Source organism: Sinohyriopsis cumingii, chromosome 13 (genome assembly GCF_028554795.1).
Source record: "Sinohyriopsis cumingii isolate HCF-2022 chromosome 13, ASM2855479v2, whole genome shotgun sequence".
Lineage (NCBI taxonomy): Eukaryota > Metazoa > Mollusca > Bivalvia > Unionida > Unionidae > Sinohyriopsis > Sinohyriopsis cumingii.
The window spans coordinates 6,397,974-6,410,254 of record NC_142973.1 but is presented as its reverse complement, the minus strand read 5'-3'; the positions used below and the strand labels follow the sequence as shown (position 1 = coordinate 6,410,254).

At 39.1% G+C, this 12,281-nt stretch overlaps 1 protein-coding gene across 1 annotated transcript in view; it reads right to left on the bottom strand.

The window, feature by feature from the left end:
- LOC149784897 (blastula protease 10-like) overlaps window positions 1-12,281 on the bottom strand; it is a 63,043-nt gene that overhangs the window by 25,344 nt on the left and 25,418 nt on the right. The window contains exons 5-7 of the mRNA XM_089978483.1: window positions 2,504-2,713; window positions 1,834-1,960; window positions 1,135-1,266 (exon numbers count right to left, since the gene is read on the bottom strand). Coding sequence (XP_089834609.1) covers window positions 1,135-1,266; window positions 1,834-1,960; window positions 2,504-2,713 — 469 coding nt within the window. The remainder of the gene's footprint in view (window positions 1-1,134; window positions 1,267-1,833; window positions 1,961-2,503; window positions 2,714-12,281) is intronic.

The window sequence follows — 12,281 nt, the reverse complement described above, 5'->3', positions numbered from 1 at the left end:
TATGGCTGCATCAACGAATACATTTCTATTCTGGAATTCGTGCAGCAGCGTAAGGTAGTCTTCAAACAATTAGTCAACTATACTTAGTAGCCATCGAAGATAAAACCAATAATACAGCGTGACAGTGTTGACCAAAATGGAAACATTCCGATGATTCGTGGGTAGATTCGAAATCGGGGCGCTGTTGCGAGGACAGATCTGAAACAGGGATGTGATTTGGAAGCATTAAGAATCTAGTAAACGGACGGAAACCATATATTTCGGTCAATGGCGCCGGAAGCAACGTCAGCTGTTTCTAACGTATTGAACACACACGTGAGGATCGCGTCAAAAAGTGTCCACATTATTTTTGGGGGAGGAGGGAAGTGTGGTAGTTGAAGAAGAATGAGATTTTAAGCTCTGCATAATTAAGACAAGGACGGAAGTTGTCACTGTTGCTTTTTCTATGGCAGAGTAATATACTTCTCCCTTACAATTTGCTGTTATCACATTTTCTAGGACAAAAGCATCGTCCATATTAATAGCTCGTGCTATGCATTAATTACCAATCATGTATTGCCAAACGTTACGTGAAATCAATGCATTGATTGGGGTAGAAAGCCAAACGTTACGTGAAATCAATGCATTGATTGGGATAGAAAGCCAAACGTTACCTGAAATCAATGCATTGATTGGGACAGAAAGCCAAACGTTACGTGAAATCAATGCATTGATTTGGTAGAAAGCTAAACGTTACGTAAAATCAGTGCATTGATTGGGACAGAAATCCAAACGTTACGTGAAGGCAATGCATTGATTGGGATAGAAAGCCAAACGTTACGTGAAATCAATGCATTGATTGGGTAGAAAGATGAACAGGCAGTTAGGGCAAAAATAACCTATTACGCAGTGAATGAAATTCATGCTCGCATTGATCGAAACTATTGACTATTACCAGCTGCTATTCTGTTATCCATTTTTTGGCCTAAGAAAGGAAGGGAAACCTATGCAGTGTTGTCAAGGTAATTATCATATACTTATTTTTTAGTCCGTCCGTGTCACAGTTTTTATCTCTGTCTATGCATCAATCAATCCATCTATCCATCCATCCATCTCTCTCTCTCTCTCTCTCTCTCTCTCCGTATTTAATCATACTATGACGGTATCCTGGTACAACGGTATCACAAAGCTCTCCACCGAAGCCCTCCATACAGATACAGCGGCAGTCCGGTCCCCCGACAAAACCACCATTCTGGCAGATTTTAAATCGCTGATTCGCACATTGATCTGAAGTAAATAATACAAAGCATCATCTTTGCGTTTATTCTGATCGTTACATCGTTTTTATAATACCCATCACTGTTACAATCGGTCTTTATTCTACTTCCATGCGATCAGAATGTGAACTAGTATATAGGGACTAAATTCACACTCAACAGTTTAAATTAAACCAAACAGTACGTAGGAGAGATATAGGATTTATTTGCCAATTACCACTTTGCAAAGCAAATGATAAAGGGACTATGCAAATTTGTGTTTTAGTTTACAGAATGCAAATTTTCCGTTCGAGTCAATTGTAGAGTGTCTCCCACTTTTCCAATGTCAACGAGGACACAGCCTTGGAAGATAATTTTAATTCATACGGCTCGAAAAAAGGTAACTACATTATGTGTCAATTAAAGGGGAACAAACTCTTGATAAACTCTTAATAAGAAACGTAACCCTTGCAGTTGGCAATGGGTAATGGCGTTTTAAGAACTTTTCAACGTTGTTATGGTTTGATTTCAAATTATTATATCAATAAAGTGGTAACCTGTTCACGGAAATATATGATTAACTACTTCTTGTACTAACCTCGACAATCGTATGCTCTGTTAACGTAGAGTGCATTGAAAAATGAAATTTCATCGACTCGACCAATAACAGTTTGATAGGCCGGGTCCTTTGTAATTACAGCTGGTCCGTTGTTGTTCGACCAAGCCTGGAATAATATGCATTTTTAGCATAGTTTTTATAAACTAGCTGCGGTGCATGTTTCACTCACCGTGGAACTTTGTAAATTTTAATTTAATATCAGAAAGTAAAGACAAAATAGACTTGAAAAGTCAAAATCACTCGAAATAGCGTAAAACAAATTAGTTTTTAAGTTTTTGCGTTCTTTTTTAAATATATTTCTCTTCATATTATTTGTTTTATCTTTTACAGTTTGCACATGTCGATAACTTTTAAATTTTCTCAGAAAAAAAACGGAAGGCAACTTTTATTATTGATTCTGATAGCAGTTACAAATAATGAATATTTTAAAATACTCTTTTCGACTGAATGACATGAAAGTAGTATAATGAAATAGGAAAAAGTGGGTTATTTTATATATATAAAAAAAAACATTGTATGGGAATTGTTGTTGTGGTGGTTGTAATGATGATGATGATGATGTCGGTTATATTGGTGATGGTAAAGTGACAGGTGGTAGGAGTGATTACGAACGGATTTAAAGAAAAATATTTACGAATGCGATCAATACCATTGGTGGATAGTGCATGATGCTTTTGTAATCGTACTGTGTGTTGTACAACTCATAGTTCATTCCTTTAGACAAGGTGGTATCGAAGTTACGTCGAGAATCGGGATTAATATTTTCGTACAGCACGTTGATGTAGAAATCTCTGTCAGGTCGTTCCATCTCATGAATTAGTCCAATGGCGTGACCCAGTTCATGGACGATGGTTCTCATCTGGAAAAGGAAAGAAGAATTTATTGGAGCTTGTATCATAACGTATCGGCCTCAGAGCATGGTCGATACATAGGTATCACTTTTCCGTCGACGTTCTTGGCGTAGGGGTCAAACCTTTTTGTTAGTTTCTCGGACACTGCTAAAACTGTATGGATGTATTTACCACGTAGGGCATTGCTCACTACAAACCAAAGATTAAAGTTTCTAATCTTGCTCAGTGTGTGTGTGTGTGTGTGTGTGTGTGTGTGTGTTATTTGAATTTTTAACGTAGAGTTAAAAAAATTAAAGTTTCTAATCTTGCTCAGTCTATCTCTGTGTGTGTGATATTTGAATTTTTAACGTAGTGTTAAAAAAATCAGTCGTATTAAAGTGTTTCATCTTGCTCAGTATATATATATATGTGTGTGTGTGTGTGTGTGTGTGTGTGTGTGTGTGTGTGTGATATTTAACGTAGCGTTATAAAAAAAAATCAGTCATATCACTTCGACGTCTGCACTGTGGCAGTTTATAGAGATCTGTAGCACTGGGGCATAATACCAGAGACATGTAGCATGATGTCCCAGCCATTATTCTGACAATATCCTGACACCAGTCCTAACACTAACTGTGCATACACGTACATATACATATACATATACATTTAGATATAATTTTAATACCATACCAGGTTTATCATTTTGCTAATGACGATTTAGGTCAAAACCTTCTACTCCGCCCACCCACACACCAACACGATTTTGTCCTCGCATCACCCGCGCACGTATGCGAGTCCGCGCGCTAACCCGCAATACAAAGTTACCATGAGGAGCCCGTGCCAGTCATGTGGGGTAGAAGACATAAACACAGATCAGTAACCAAATAATTTGTCATTGTCATACTACTATACGAATGCTCATTATCGTTTCGAATCCTGAAACCATCTGAGTGAAGTTCTCATTACACTGGCAAATATTTACTCGAATTTTACTGTCTACAAATCAATATTGTTAATGCTCCTTTTTCCGTATATGTGCGCTGAGTTGCCGGTGTTTTGCAATTCCACCAATACAGTCTGGAACTACTGAAAGCTAATTATTATATTCTCAATAGCCATCAAATAATGCTAATTATTATATTCTCAATAGCCATCAAATAATGCTAATTATTATATTCTCAATAGCCATCAAATAATGTATTCTAATTATATTGAGACTGCTTTGTGTCATCACGAGAAGTTCTGAATAAACATGTATTCGCGAATGCAGCCATAAGGAAATTACTGTACCAGCGCCGCTAGCCGCTCTAGTTACTATTGGTATTGGTACCAAACAAATATTCTAATACGTACGCCTTTAATATTTGCTGTGGCTGCGATTCCCACCACACCGAGGACAAATATGGTTGCCACGGTGATTGTGCAAGTATGTTCTTCAACCACACACATGCGCTTGTATTTCACAAGTAGCGCGGTTCTCTTGGTGATTTCATCTAGCAACTGTTGTTCCCTTTCAGTTATTTTTTTTTCACGTCGATAATTTGATGGTCTATCATAGTTCTTCTATGAATAACGTGATCGCGAAGTATGATTGTTTGACGGTTGGCCTTCTTCAGGTGAAATACGCAAATGCACTTCAAACAAATTAGTCATTTTTACTGGTACAACTGTTATACAATCATAGAAAATACCTTCCAGGGAAATATTAAAATTTTCTGCGAATGTGCGTTCTTGGGACTTGGCATTACGTTAATATTAAAGCATAATCATTCTCAATTTCATCCTAAAACTGTTACATGGACAAATGCGTCCTTGCTTAAGAACAGTCGAGGCTTTTCTCTTATTGGTTGAGTCAAAGTCGGTGCCACATCCTCGTCGGTGAATTCAACCTGGTGGATTTGTCGGGAAACACCGCTTCATCGTTGTAGAATGAATCTATCAGTGATTTCATGCCTAGTGGTGCAGTCAGCGAACAAGCGTTTTAGCGTGTGAATGCCATGAGTCCAAGCTGGTTTCGATTTTGCATTGGTACATCATGGTTCCCTCGATTCATTTCGAAATAGGCCCTAAACAAGATCATATTTTAGCGTCTACGATCCGCAGTCAGAATCCACGATATATTTGTAATGATAAATCTGATCTTAAACACACATGCCAGAAACGTTGGAAAGATGTCAAATCTTTCGAACTCGTTTCATCTCCGATGACCAGCGATGTTTACATTGTATATGTAAAATTGCTTGAAACTTGATGTCGATGGGTGGGTGGGGGAGGCACGTGTTATTAATTCACCAAACTGAAGTTCACTTTTCGATACTGATACTGAATCACACGACTGAGGTTATGATAAATAAATCCAATCCTGACTTGCGCGCCTTAAAGATGTGAAATTTATTTTTATGGAAACAATCCACGTAAGAGAGAAAAGATCGACCACTTATCTTGGTGACGTTATTGTTTCCTCCTTCCTTTCGCTGGTAAAAATTCCGTTGTATTCTATAATAAAGCTTTTACATTTGACGGTGGAGGCATCAAAGCGATATTTGCATCCACGTTGTTTCGACTCAGCCTAGGATAAGGCATTGTAATTTTTGAGAAATGCCGCCGACATGCCAAGGTATCTAATTCCTCAATTTCAGTGATTATGCCGATGACCTTTTGCAGCGACGCCTTTAAAATCCACATTAGACGACTTAGGTTTTCCAGTTTGATCTTCGAAAAATCACAAGCTCGCCACGGTCGATGTCAACAACAACCCTGATGGTAAAATTGGTAAGGTCCGCTTCCACATCAGGGCATATAATCTGCTGCTTAAGTATTTTACAAGTGATAACGTAAAATCGATAAACGTTTGCGGAGCGGGGGAACGCTCAAGTGCGTGCGATGCTTTATGAACAAGATATCCACATTGTTTCTGTCACCACCACCACCCCACCCCCCCTCGAAATTATGGCTACCCCGGAGAAGGGCGGACAATTTAATGGTTAAATAACTCCGAGTCCCCGGTCAGCAAAGCAGACGAGCTAGGTGTTAAAATACACAATTAATAAGGTGAAAGATATATCAGTTTAATTAACTATATCACAGTATTTCACAATTACAGGACAAACTTTCAATGCAATTGCTTCCAATCAGTACAAGACCTAATCAAATTGCCAATTATTTTATCGCGCGAAATTGAAGATGAGAGGGTTTCCTTCCCGTATCCCTTCTATGTTACTCATCTGTAACTTCTGCCTGTATTCCCTTCGGTATTTCCGGTGCCCTTGTTTCCGTTTCTTAGCTCTCCTTGTCGGTAATTCCGGTATCCTCGTTTCTGTTCTCTGGCCACTTATTGTCGGTACTTCCAGTACCCTCGTTTCCGTTCTCTGGGTCTCCTTCCTCGCACAAAAGCCTATCTCTACTTGCTCTCCACGTATCCTCCTCTCTAATCTTTGGGTGGAGTCCGATCCCACCCGGAAACTTCCTCAGAAGCCTTTATTCCAATTTCGTCCGAGGTTCCTATAACTCTCTGTGCCGCCTTTTTAATGAGCACACAATTTCAGCATTCTGAGCGCAGTCAGGTGTCTCCAACTTCTTTATAACCTGCTCTCGCCAATGTCTAGACGTGCACTGATCCGTTCACAAGGGATTAAACAGAATAATGTCTGGCAACGTGAGAAACCTGCCCAAAATCCGATTGTCTTAGTTTTGATTGGATACCGGTGGTCTCTTTGAAAACGGTCTGGGGGTAGTATCATTGATGTGTTACAATGTCGTGTTTCCTACCTCTAAGCCTAAGTCGACTGGTGACATCACTGCTAATTGCAACAGAGTTTCTCGCCCTGCGGCAATGTTCTTCAAATGAAGTAACCGCGAATATTTGACCGTAATGCAATGGCTAATTCACGGACAGGTAGTTTCTTTGTTTCAGAATCGGTCTAACGTTGTAATATTATATAACACTGACATTACCCAAAGTACTTTGAATTACGAATTCCATCAGAAAACATTCATAAATTTGAGCAGGAATTGTTAACTAATTTTCTCACTCAACGGGACAGTTTATTTGACACTAATAACAATAATAACAACATCAACAGTAAGCAACATCAAGAAAAGAGAAACAATAACATCAGTACCAATAACAGCAATAAGATGAAGAACAAGACCAACGCTAACAACAGCTGCTAGAAATTATAGGCGAAGTAGATGAACCAATTATGTTTTGACCAGAAAACTATGTGGATTTCTTCACACAACAACCATATTCGTAGAAAACAAACTCTATACAGACATCTACCCGGTACTAACTGATGTACACCTTTATCTTCTCCCATCTATCAGTGCCTTAGGTTACGCTGCATTTCCTCTGATGCTGCAACATTCCAAAAAAGAGCTGAACATTTGATAAACCTAGGCTACTACAAATGCCTGTTAGCGGAGGAAACACAAATGGCTAAACATTTAAACCACAATAACCTCTTAAAATATAAGGAAAACGAAAAGTCAGTCAGATACCATTTATCATGACTTCCCATCTCGACAACCTAAAACTTTACGAAATCCTTCAGAAACACTGACCCGCTGTGGAATCGTGTGACACACAAAAGTTAATCCGTAAGGACAAATCAGCAGTAGTCTACCGCAGACCTAAAAACTCAAAGATGTCCTAGTTTGAACAAAGGTTACGCAAGAAAAAAACAAGCCATGACGATACTGGCACATCCGGTCCCTGCGGTGACAAAAATGTGCGAAACCTGACAACGTATTATAGAAAACAATACATTCTCGAGAACAGTTATGAGCAAAACATGGAACACACATGGTCGAAATAGAAAGTGGGAAACAGATCATGTACTTTATTTAACACATGTTAGATCATACGCCTTCCAGTTATTATTATTATTATTATTATTATTGGTGTTGTTGTTGCTGTTGTTGTTATTGTTGCCATTAAAGAAACTATGAATTCTCCGTGATATATTCTACGGTTACTCCACTCAACATTTAGAAAATAGATAGCGTTATTGCGCATCATTTTGTAGGTGAAAACCAAACAAGTTGCTTTCTTAGTACAAAAGTTCAAACCAATTAGAAGTGACATCTAAAATTTTAATACAATTCTTCGATTAAACATAGTCGCATAAAATTGTGATAATACGATGAATTTTTGTGTTTATTGGTTGTCTTTTTTTTACTCTGTTTTGTAATTGCCTTTATACAAAAACTCAATCGGAGTCGAACTGACCTAGTCCCAGTCATATTTCACATCTTTTCAATACTTTCCTCGATAATAAAATTTCTACTCTTTTGGGGAATTCACTACAACCTTCAAATACTTTATAACAGATTCAAAAATGTGTAAAGAGCTGTACAGGGCATGAAATGATCATAATAACACACTCGAACTCCAACTTGTAAGTGATGATTTTATTTATGAACTGAGAGCTGTACAGGCATGAAATGATCATAATAACACACTCGAACTCCAACTTGTAAGTGATGATTTTATTTATGAACAGCTGAGTAATTATAATCCATGTAAAAGTACAGGGTTTGATAATATCCCAGTAAAAGATAGTTCCCGTATTTTCACGATTCCAATTACCTGTATTGTTAGTTTGTCCGCATAAAGCGGTATCGTGCCCGATGAACTGAAATTAGCTAGAGTTAGACGTCTTTACAAAAGGGATAGTTGGGTTGATGCAACCATTACAGACCTGTTGCTATATTCAGTATTGTGTCGAACATTCTAGAAGGAGCAGTATGCGTTAAATTAGAAATCTTTTTCTTTAACTAAGAATAACTTATGTTTTGAACTATAGTCGGATTTAGGGCAGCGTACTCTACCAATATATACTTGATACATCTCTTAAGGTACAAACCTCAAACAGTCTTTACACTAGAATGATCATGCTTAACTTAAAAGTCTCTTTCGATACAGTGCATCACGGGATATTGTAAAATACATTTTTAGGATTAGGACTTAATCCGTTAAACATAGACAACAAATGGTCAGTGTTAACGATATAGAATCAAAACCTTTAGAAACATCATGTGGTGTACCTAAAGGTAGTATTTTAAGACTTGATCTATTTTATGTTACGTGAATGATATAGCAATTAGCATAGGCTTTGATTGAAAGATATTATTATATACATACAACAGTGCTATCTTGTTTCACATCTTTATCCCAATTACATTAGTAGTGAAGTGGGGCACCCTACGTACAATGGGAATTAGCATTACAGGGACCCCTGGGTCACTCTACGTACAATGGAAATTTAACATGGCGAAAAATCGTGGGTCACTCTACGTACAAGGGGAATTTAACATGGGAATAAATCGTGGGTCACTCTACGTACAAGGGGAATTTAACATGGGAATAAATCGTGGGTCAATCTAGCGTCAAGGGAAATTGAATATAGGATTTTTTTTAAAAAATAAAAAAAAAAATAAAAAATTTTTTTTAAAAAAGGGGTAGGCAATTCAAAAGACTATCTCTTTTCGAGAAATATGGCTGGCCCTGAAAAGGGCCTTTGGGTTTTATGTTAATGTATTCATTAACATAAATGGCACCGCATTGGTCTTCTTCTTGTTCTTAGGCTACGTCTCACTGTTGGTCCGTACATCAGCACTCTTTTTAGGCATCCTTGTCTTTCGACGTAGATCCTACGTATCCACAGGCTGGTGTTTGTCCTGTGGACAACGGTCCACTTCGATCGGACATACATGAGCAAGTCTGTCCGAAACATCATGGAAGACACAAGGGTGGATGACTCAACTGTAGTCCACATCTTGAAGCGACGAGAACAGGTGAATCAATGCAGTCAACGGCGCTTATTTATAGGGACAGAAAGGATTGAAACGGATTGAGTTCATTTACCAATCCGAACACGCGTTACAGAATTCAGTCAGCTCGCATCCAATCCGAAGAGAGCAGTCTGTGACGTCACGTAGTCAATATAGATTCGCTAGCGCTTGTGTGCAGTCAATCTATGCGACAGTTATTCAACATGACGGAAACTCAGAAAACGATCCAGTGGGGTGCACCAGCAGGGGAGACTGCCCAAGGGAACCCGGACTTACTTTCAGAAGAGGTGAATTGGGATTTTGTGGATTTTCTCTCCTCGCAAGAATTTGTTCCGGAACCTTCGTTACTTTCTTCATTACCGCAAGTGGAGAATTTTAGACAGAGACAGAAAGAAGAATTGGAGAAATTTATACAACGACAAAAGGATGCGGAACAGACTTTTCTCCTACAGCAACAGCAACAAGAAGAAGAGGTAAGAAAAAAACAACAGCAACAACAGCAAGAAGAAGTAGCAGCAAAGAAACAAGAGGGTGAAAATCAAACGGTCACGGTACTGTTGGACATTTTAGCGGAGTTAAGAAGTCTGAAACAAATGTATCAGACTTCTTTATCACGACCGAAGAGAATACGACCTTCCCGAGCTAAACACGTCAACCCTGTGACTAAGCCTACCGTACCACCCTTAGTGATTTCAACCCAATCATTATCATCATCAACATTACGCAGTCCAGAAGTAGGCCTTGGCCGTGGCAAAGGCTTAAGGCAGTTAAAATTGATTGCTTAAACTCACCCCTACACCATGAAGAAAAAGGCCCTTTTCAGGGCCACCCACATTTCTCGAAAAGAAATACAATTTCAATTTGCCAATAACTCAAAAAAAACTCACCCATGTTACCCTTTTAATACGTGTCTGTGTATGAGTGCGTGAGTGTAGCTTCTTATTTTAAAATCACAACTCAAAGACACTTACCTTATATCATTCATTTATTCTTTTCTCCATTTTTTTACAATCCAATTCACAATTTATAACACAACACTTTAATAAAAAGTTCATTAATTTCTTCTTTTCTCCTTCTTTAGTCTCTCTGTTTTTTGAATTTCTTCACCGTCACACTCTTTTCCTCTTCTTCCTCCTCGCTTTCTTCCCTTCTTCTTTTCTCCTGTTTCTTTTTCTTCACCTGTCTTCTTTCTTCCTCAGAAGAATCCCTCTCTTCCTCTGAAGAATCCCTCTCTTCTTCTGAAGAATTCCTCTCTTCTTCTGACTCCTCTTGTTTCTTTTTTGGGCAATCTGGAGACCAATGTCCTTTTTCTTTACAATAATAACAGGTATCTTGACTTTTGTCTCTTTTATCCCCTGTTTTTTTTCTTTTTTGACGGTCTGGACACTCTGAAGACCAATGCCCTTTCTTCTGACAGATATAGCAAGTATCTTGACTTTTATCTCTAAAGGAAGGAGAGTAGTCCGTAGGCTGGTCTGAAGAGAATTTTCTAATGACCCCTCGCAAAGCTCTGACGAAACGTTCCATCTGGTCAGTCTCTTCCATCGTTGTGCTCGGCTCGAGAGTGAAATGAATAGTGAAAGGACAAGACACACACCCTTTTATATACGCTGGTCTGCTATGACTATAAAGTAGTTTATGGTGTTTGAACTTGAGTCATTTGACTTTTTGCTTTCAAGATGAAACGATCCCATTCATTCGAGAAGAAAGAAGAAGAAAGTAAGAGGCAGAAACGTGATCTATCGCCTCGTACCAGGGCTGAGATCTTGGCACAAATTCATGCCAGTGATTTTGAAGAGGACATGAGTGAACCAGAATCCGAACCCTCTAAACCAAGTTCATCACCCTTAGTTAACCCTGAAAATTACTATTCCATTCGAGAGACGGAAAAGCGCTCCTCTAGAAAATTTAGAACCACGGCTTACAAATACACGGTGAAGTTTAAAGATTTCAAGGCTGAAGTGCCGTTAGAGAAAGCAGAAGGGTTCATCACTGAGGTGTGGGATTCTTTGCTCACTGCACTCAAGCGACAATGTCAACCCAAAGAAGACGATCGCTTGAGACTTTCCATACAACACGACGGTTTGAAATCCCCTGTTTGGATCGAGTTTAGCACCCCTGCAGAATTAACTGCTTCCAAAGTCATGGACAAGATTCAACACGTACAACAATCTAATGATCAGTTTGACATCACCGATGGTAAAGCCACACTGGACATGACCCACGTCTCTCCTCCTCAAGGGACTGGACGCAAAAAGATGTTATTGGTGGACGACCTTCGCAACACCAAAACGAGTCTCGTCCGAATTAACAACCCTCATGACCAGATGTGTTTAGCCCGTGCCATCGTGGTGGGACGAACCTATGCCAACAAGAACGACACGGTAGAATGGAAAAGAACCTGGAACACTATTCAACGTTCCGACCGAGCCAAACAACGAAACGAAGCAGAACTCCTGTTACAACAAGCCGGACTGCCCAAAGACACACCCTGTGGCATTCCCGAGATGCAAAAATTGCAAGATGTCCTAGCTCCACGATACACCTTGAAAGTGCACCCTCAAGAAATGCGCGGACCTCTATTGTTTCGAGGCCAAGATTTTAAGGACGGAAAATACATTCACCTTTATCATCACGATGACCATTTCGATACCATTACCAGTATCACTGGATTCCTGAGATATGTTTATTATTGTGAGAAATGTGACTATGGTTATAATAATCGAGAGCAACACAAACATTGTGGATGGAAATGCTCAGGATGTTTGGCCTCTCCACCCTGTCTGAGCGAAGAACCAG